The 9248-nt window shown below is 35.5% G+C and overlaps 1 protein-coding gene across 2 annotated transcripts in view; it reads right to left on the reverse strand.

Annotated features, from left to right (window-relative positions):
- Positions 1 to 965: 965 nt before the first annotated feature.
- Positions 966 to 9248, reverse strand: part of LOC107852285 (armadillo repeat-containing protein 6) — a 33376-nt gene continuing 25093 nt past the window's right edge. For both annotated transcript variants that reach the window (XM_016697349.2, XM_047399028.1), the window contains exons 7-8: positions 1699 to 1877; positions 966 to 1353 (exon numbers count right to left, since the gene is read on the reverse strand). In XM_016697349.2, coding sequence (XP_016552835.2) covers positions 1230 to 1353; positions 1699 to 1877 — 303 coding nt within the window. In that variant the 3' untranslated portion in view covers positions 966 to 1229. The remainder of the gene's footprint in view (positions 1354 to 1698; positions 1878 to 9248) is intronic.

The raw sequence follows: 9248 nt of genomic DNA on the forward strand, positions 1-9248 counted from the left end.
ATATACACATAATTTGTACAAACTATGTGGACTGAGAGAACATACGCATTGTTTACAAAAGGGAGCAAACAGAAGAGGCCCTGGCTAGGTACATGGCGTGTATCAGTAGCATTAGAACCACCGGTAAGATAAGAATTTTGTTAGTCTAAGTGTGAATACTAGTCTTGAGGGAAGAAGTGCATAGTTGGTGATTAATTGAATCACTTAATTACCAAAAAAAGAAAAATGACATTAACCACATGATATCATTAAGAATCTGAGATCATAGAGGAGATGGAATATGCGGTGGTGAAAGATGGTGAGGGGATTACATTTGTGCAGTGAAGATCCACATAAATTAATATACTCATAACCTATAACTTATTGTTATAAATCGGATAGAATAAAGCAAACCACAAGCAAAAAAAAAAGACAAGAATACACAGATTTATGTGAAAACCCTTGCGGGAAAAATCATGATTAGAGGCAGAGAAATTTCACTATGAAAGACGAGGAGTACAATGTGGAGCACGACGTAATATCTGAATATCCAAAACCGAACCACTAATTGCACTTATATAATATGTGCGTACAAATAGATCGTAGGCCCAAAATTATAAAGGTCCATACCCGCAGGCTTTGCCCCCGCACCCCATCTAGATCAGGCCCATTGAAAATCACAAACATAGATCACACCGTGAAACTTTCAGGGACGGATCAACAAAATTCAGGTCACAGCTCTAACACTTATATATAGTTTTTAAAAATTATATATATAATTTATCCTTTGAATTCAATACTTTCTTCGACTTTATTTTTTGTAAAACCAAACAAAATCAAATATTGTCAATATCTTAAATTAATAACCAAACCCAATAGAGCATCAATTAATTTAATTGATTTGGTTCGAATTTCAATTTGGATATGTTTTAACAAACACGAACCACCCCTATGACTCACAGCCATAGTTAACTCTGCTTAGAATCTGTATAATAGAAGATCCACTTCTACACTTGCATAATATCCGGATAATATTTGTGTTATTATCCAAATCAAATCACAAATCTGTTCCAATTGCATTCATTTTTTAAGCATAAAACACTCTTTCAATCAATAGACTATAAACAGCAGGATCGTGTTCCTTTTTCAGACCCAAAGAATTGGGGATGGTTTTGGTTGAGTTGTGGGGGGGTGTCGGCGGGGGGAGGGGGGGAGGATTTCACAACAAAAGTGAGTTTGAACTTCTGGGACTACAAGTTAAAGTTATCTAGTCCTAGATCCCTAAGAGCATCAGCTGCAGCATTCTTACAGCTCTTGCAATTCATCTTAGCCTTTCTGATGAGCTTCTCAATGCCATTACCAAGCAAAATAGTCCTGCAAACCAAAAAAAACCACAACGTAATTCCATCAAGGACATTCCCAATGTCAAACGGACTTATTAGTTCTAGGAGACTGGCCAAGAAAAACTTACTGGCAACCAGCATTTGCACTGTGAACCACATTATTTTCCACGATCGCTTGATTATATTGAGGTGACAATATATGCTAACTATCCATGATTAAGTGATTAATGTTTGAGTAGAAGATGGATCTAATGCATTTATTGGTTTGGTACAGATGCCAGGTGTACATAAGTTCTTAGCGACCGTCTACCCTTGCAACTGGCACATCAAATCCTTAACATATCAGCAGAAAATAACAAGTCCAGTTGACACTTGCCTGTTTTCTGGATTCCTAACCACAAGATTTCGGATCATGAAACAACAGCTTCTTTGCAGTAACTCTGATTCTGGAAACCTCTGCATAGCTCGGATAACAATATCACCAGCTCCAGCTTCAACTGCGCAGGCAGCATTATGTGGAGACCTCAAGGTCAGCACCATTATCGTAGACATGACCTGAAACATGGAAAGAGAAGCAAAGAGGTGTTTTGGTGACTAAATTGTGTACATGCAGATAGTGTTGTACCAATTGAAATGTCTACGAAGATAAAGGGAATTAACAGGACTTTCCCATGCAATGAAACAAATGAGAAAAAAAAAAGTACACCTTGTCAATTGGGATACCGTTTGTAAGAGCAAAATGAAAGGAGGTTTGGGTATTAAAATATGTAAGAAACCGAACTTGTAATGCTTGCAAAATATGATTTCAAACTAGCATTGGAGTCCAATGATCTTTGGAACAATGTGATTCGCAGTAAGTATATTCAAAATAAAACTGTAAAATTGGCTACCTAAGCTAAATGCTTCCCATTTTTGGAGAGGTTTTTTTTTTTTTTGGATAACTGTGGTGGTCCGGCCAGCTTGCGCGCACCTCAACTAAATCCACGGAATACCTGCCACCTCCACCAGCAACAGGTACCAGGTCCATATTTGGATAAGTCTTGTGAAAGCTAAGCCTAATTTTTTCGTCTGATAATGAAAAGCTAAGCTGTTGATATCGACTCCAGTAGACATTTCGATTATAGTATCTGATATGATGCTGGATGGGGAATTGGATTAATCTTCTATAGCTTATTATCTCGACTCATTTGACATATATACTGCTTAATCCCATTTTATTACAGATAATGTTGTATTTGCAGATAAAATCAATTGAAATAAAACATGTAATAGGAAGTTTAGCACCAAATCAGCATAGGAGATAGCATGCCATGATGAAACTACTCCCAATGACAGAAGATGGAGTAATCTATGGAAAATTTGGATTCCTGAAAAGATGAATATCTTGTATGGCTTGCAAGACATAAGAAACTTATGTCAATGAGCTTCGATTCACTAGGAAGCTTATTGAATCACCCAAAAGTAAATGATGTGATGCTGAGGTGAACGATTCTTCACAAATGATTAGCGCATGTGCGAAATCTAAATAAATATGGAACAAGTTCATCTCACCAAATGAATTTGTGGCTACTGGTAAATCAATTGCTTGAATGGATTGATGATATAAAATAATCATTAGAGTTTGTGTAGTGCTACACTTGTTTTAGCAATTATGAGTATATACGGAAAGAGAGAGAAATTTGATTGAAAACAAATACTCCCTCCGCCCCATATTAGTTGTGGACATTACTAAGATTAGTTGTCTTAAATTACTTGTCAATTTACAAAATCAAGATAGAATAATTTAATTTTTCCTATTTTACCCGGGTAATTAATTTTTGGAAGTGTAAACAAATTTGTAAAGTTCCAAAAAAGTTTCTTAAGGATTTGTAAGGTTCCAAAAAAGTTTCTTAAGGGGGTAAATTACCAACAAGTCTGTAAAGTTTCAAAAAAGTTTTTTAAGGGGGTAAATTAGTAAAACTACCCTTTTATGATTATTCGAGGGGCGTGCAAAGGGAAAAGTGGACAACTAATATGGGACGGAGGAAATGTTCATCTATTGAGGCTATACTTAAACAAATTAGTGATTTTGCTAAGGAAATTGTTGAAGAAATCCCTAATCAGGTTTATATATATAACAAGCCAAACAAATAGCATGGTCTCCCCCATTTGCAGGGAAGTTTATATTGAATATTGATGGCAGTGAAGACTCAAATTGGAATCCTGCTCATGGAGGGATTTTAGACACAATCAAGAAAAGTGGATGCTAGGATACTCAAGTAAGATGAAGCCTACATCAAGCTCACTACAGAACTATGGAGCATAAAACAAGAGATAACTTTAGCAAAAGAAATAGGCTATAAAGAACTAGAAGTGGAAACCAACTGCCTACTTCCAAGCTTATCAAAAAGGACATACAGTGTCACTCTCAAGGACATACAGTGTCACTCTCATGGGGATATAATTTAAGATTGTAAGCATTTGTTGGGAACCAATAAGACCACTATCAGACATATCTGGAGGGGGCGAACTGATTTTCAACCTAAAATGCATACATTTATTATTTGCTTACATTTTGGTACTTTTAATTGTCGTTTGAGTATTAATTATAGTGATTGCTGTTTAGGACCCATTTGGCCACAGATATCCCAAGTAGTTTTTGAGAAAAATCTTGACAAAAGTTGTTTGGCCATAGAGTTTGTCAATTTTTTGCACAAATTCTTGGAAAAACCCCAAGATCCCAAGAACTAAAAGTGTCTTTTGGGCAAAAATCTAGTTTTTGGGGAACTTACCCAAGCTTTTATTTTTTTATAAAAAAGAATCCACTAATTACTACTACAACTATAATCTATCTATTCAACCAACCCCTTAATTTAAAAAAATAAATAAATAAATAAGGCAATCTGGTGCACTAAAGTTTCCACTATGCGTAGGGCTCGACCACAAAGGTCTATTATACACATCCTTACCTTGCATTTCTGTCAGAGGTTGTTCACATTGCAACCAACCCCTTATTAAACCATTCATTTCATGTTGATGGCTTTTTCTTGTGGGTTATGTTTATGCTTTAGAAGAATTCACTATCGTAGTATGAGGGTCAGGGATGATTGTACCTAAGTGAGGTAATTGTCTTATTAGTAGTTTTTTTTAAAATATCGTGTTATATTTTTGGATAATGTATTGTCTAGTTCAATCTAAAATGATAATTTTATGTCAAACTTATGTGTATTTTTAATAGCTTTTAAAACTAATGGGTATAAATCTAAGTTGTTGGACTCAGGTGTGGGTATAGAGTATAGATACGAGTGTGGGGATTCGGCTAAAAAGTCAAATATTATAAATATAGAGCTATATAGATATTTTAAAAATCCAGTATTGATTTTATTTTTTCAATTAGGAGTAGTATTAGGAGTTTCTTTATTTTAGTACAATTAGGAGTGCTTTTTCAATTAGAAGTATATATAAAAATATATTATTTTACTATATATAATTATATATGGATTCCTTTTATATCCTAAAGAACTAAAAAAAATAAAGACATAAAACAACTGACATCGATCTTTTTATATTGTGAGGAATAAATATAGTTATATAGCCATCGACATAGTCAGACTCTTCTGTGAGATCTCTGTTTCTTTCTCGAAGAACATCGACAAGTTGTAAGTACTCCTCTGGTTCGGCTGTGAAGTAGCAGGTCGAAATCTTCAACTTTACACTTGTCGGTGGAGTCGCCGGTCGAAATTTTCCAGGTAAGTCATCGGTCTATTATCCGATGCTTCCTCTAATTTTGGTCAACGGATCCAAAATCTTTTGACCAAATTTGGGACAACGGAAGCACCCACACCCCCGTCAGTCTCGTGACGAGACAGGTTTGGCGGCAAAACCGTCGAGTCCGAGCAACATAGGTATAAATCATATTTCATTATTTATTTTTTTAAAAAAAAGCGAAATATGCTTCCCGAAAACCTAAGTTGCTCGAACTCGAGTGCGGATCCACATGTCGGATCCTTCATGATCTAATTTTTAAGATTCCGGGATATGGATCCAGATACGGATACGGGCGCGGAAACTCATCCAAAAAAACTAAAAATCTATAAATATAGCTATAAAGATATGCATAAATATTAGACATTGTGGAAAACTTATATGCAACTTTGCGTGCCTCTTAATTTTAAAATAATTAATACAAAGGGCAAAGTCGAAAAAGAATAATTAATGCTCTCTTTGATTGTTTAAATTGACAAGTAATTAGAACTAGCTAATTTTAGTATATATGACAACTAAAAAGAATGGGAGTATCAATATGTTCAGCATACCTATGCTAAAATTAGTTTCAATAAAAAAAAATGTGTGCCTTCAAAGCATATACTCCCTCCGTTTCAAAAAAGAATGACCTACTTTCCTTTTTCATCTGTTTCAAAAAGAATGACCCCTTTCCCTTTTTAGCAACTTTTTAAGTTTAACTTTCCATATGGCATGTTTAAGACCACAAGATTGAAGGACATTTTGGTACATTTGACATATTTTTAATTTAACACCACAGGATTCAAAATTCTTTTTTATTTTCTTAAATTTCGTGTCAAGTCAATCTAGGTCATTCTTTTTGAAACGAAGGGAGTATATTAATCTTTAGTTTCATTTATAATTAGATAATTATTATATTTATCCTCATTTTATAAAATCTAATTAATATATATTAATGTTTATCTCATTTTATCAAAACATAAATAAAATATTTATCCTCAATAATAAATAATCAACATGGCAGCTAGTAAAGGACTAAAGGTCAATTAAATAATAAATTAGTCTTTGGGTCTAGGTCGTCCTCTTTATCTTTGCTCCTCTGCGTCTCTCTCCTTTCTCTCTATCTTCTTCCAAAGGAAGTTTTTCAGACATTTTTCCCAATACAATACGACATCATGGCACGCAAAGTCTAGTAGTCCACCACGACACCACCAATTCTCGACTTCATTATTCCTACATATAAATTCTAGAGCTCTTAAATTTCAAAAACCTGCAGCAGCCAATTGTTGCAACCTGGACAAGAAAATCGACCCAGAAAAAAAGCTTCAAAGGATACAAACTACCTTCAAATATTAGTATAAATTACTATATACACTGTGAATTGAAGGTATTTTGTTTCCAATCTATTCAAATCTTTACTTTGAGATAAGGGTGTCAAACGGGCTGGCTGACCCGGCCCACCTAGTCAACTCGACCTGGTGTCCCACGAGGCTGGGTTATTTTTTATTTTGGGCCAGGTTAACCCCGTCCGGACCAAACTCGGTCCGAGCCCGCCGGTTAACCAGCACGAAACCAGCCCGAATTATTTTTATTTTTAAAAAAAAAAATTACAATTGGACCGTTTGGCCCAAAAGTAGTTGTTGGCCCAATGGCTATATAGTCGTTTTTGGGTCCAAACGGCTACTTTGGCCAATTTTATTAAAAAAAAAAAGTCATTTAAAATATATTTTTTAAACCCAAAAAAAATCCTATAAATACCCTACACTTTCAAATCATTTTCCACTCAATTTTTCATTCTCTCAAATCTCAATTCTCAATTCTCAAATATTTTATATATTTAATTTCCTAAAGTGGTCAGTTTAATTTTTTAATTTTGAGATTACAAAGTACGACTGAAAGTTTTTAAAGTCGCAACCTCGGATACTTTCAAAATTTGGTATTGTCGTTCCATCTCTTACATTTAATTTTTAATTTGTGTATTAATTGTTGAATATTTAATTTTATTATATTTGTGTATTTTGAATTTTTTTAATTTAATTTATATTATGGATAAATTAAGAAACCTCGCAACAAAAGGCGTTAAAACAATTTATCCTGAAAGTGGTAGTGGTAGTAAAAAGCGAATTACTAGCAGTAGAGGTAGTTTAAGCAGTAGATATACCCGTGTGTCTCCGCCTCCGGTACCGCTTAGTAAACCTTTTGAGGAAGAAATAGGTGTAGGTGCTTACGATATGGATTATGTAGAAGCTCAGGAAAATTACGATATAGAAGAAGAAAATGAAATAGATGCGGTTAATTTAGATGAAGATAATGAAAATATTGGTGAGACACCCGCAGTAGAAATGCTAACGTTAGATCTGAATCGGTCAATCTCCCTCCCCGTCCTTCTCGTGCCCCAAGAGCTCGTAAAATAACTAGTATTGCATGGCAATTTTTTGAACGTATATCAGATATTGAGGTGCAATGCAATATTTGTCAACAAATATAAGCATAAAAGATGAGGCAATCAAAGAAGTACGGATACGTTAATGAGACATATAAGTGATAATCACAATAGAGTTGAAAATTGCACAAGGCGGTGCGAATATTAGTGGGTCAACACAAACTAGAATGGACCCAGGAACCGGTCAGGTAATGGTCAGGTAATGAAGAAGTATAATAAATTGAGGGACCGGAAAGAAATAGCTAAAATGGTAGTTGTGGGTTGTTTTTCTTTTAGTTTTCCTTCTTCTGATGCCTTTATTCATTATATTCAAGCAATTTATAATCCTATGTTTCATGGTATTCCTAGAAGTACTTGTAGGGCCGATATTTTTATTCATTCACAATATTATTTTTATTTATCAACATTATTAAAAAATATTCAATGTAGAATGTCCCTAACTTCTGATCTTGGTAGTGCTGTAAATAAAAATGATTATTTAACCATTACTTGTCACTGGATAAATAGTAATTTTGTTATGCAAAAATGTATTTTTGCTTTTTTATATGATGAAGATCATAAACATACTGCAGATTTTATTGCTGATTCAATTGCTAAAGTTACAGAATTTTACAATATTGAAAATAAAATCTTATGTATTGCTTTTGATAATGCTTCTAACAACAAGACTGCTATAACAAAGTTAAAATCTAAGCTATCTCCGCCGTTACCTAAAATTTTTCATGTTAAGTGTGTCATATATATAATTTATTGTAAAAGATGGTCTTGAATTTTTTTAGCTTTATATTGAAAAAATTCAGATTGCCGTTTGTTTTATTCAAGGAAATAATTGTAGAATACGAATTAGAGACTTTAAACTTAAATGTGAACAAAATGGACTTGCACCGATATTGATGCCTGAAGAATGTGATACTAGATGGAAAGCTACGTATGATTTTTTTAACAACAACAACCCAGTGTATTCCCACCTAGTGGGGTCTGGGGGGTAAGATGTACGCAGTCCATACCTCTACCTCTGAAGAAGTAGAAAGGCTGTTTCCGATAGACCCCAGCTCAAGGCACGAGATACCACACAAACACATAGTAAAGCACGGCACAAGATTACATAACATAAATACGGCACCTTTAAGTAATATAAAACAGAGGAAAGCACACAGATTCGTAATAAAACATGGAACACGGACTCATAACAGAAATAAAACCCCCACCAAGTAATTCCCTACACTAGCGACTCAAACTAGCCCTAGTCCTCTGCCCAAATTCGCGTCCTCCAGACCTTCCTATCTAGGGTCATGTCCTCGGTGAGCTGTAACTGCTCCATGTCCCGCCTAATCACCTCACCCCAGTACTTCTTCGGCCTACCCCTACCCCGCCTAAAACCATCCAACGCTAGCCTCTCACACCTACGGACCGGGGCATCCATGCCCCTCCTCTTCACGTGTCCGAACCATCTCAATCGGGCTTCCCGCATCTTGCACTCCACTGGAGTCACACCCAACCTTCTCCCGGATAGTCTCATTCCGAACTCTATCCCCTCTAGTCAGCCAACCCATCCAGCGCAACATCCGCATTTCTGCCACCCTCATTTTTTGGATGTGGGAGTTCTTAACTGGCCAACACTCCGCTCCATACAACATGGCCGGACGGACTACCGCCCTGTAGAATTTGCCTTTAAGCTTGGGCGGCACCTTCTTATCACACAGCACCCCCGATGCGAGCTTCCACTTCATCCATCCCGCCCCAATACGGTGCGAGACATC

The sequence above is a fragment of the Capsicum annuum genome, chromosome 11 (assembly GCF_002878395.1).
Source record: "Capsicum annuum cultivar UCD-10X-F1 chromosome 11, UCD10Xv1.1, whole genome shotgun sequence".
Lineage (NCBI taxonomy): Eukaryota > Viridiplantae > Streptophyta > Magnoliopsida > Solanales > Solanaceae > Capsicum > Capsicum annuum.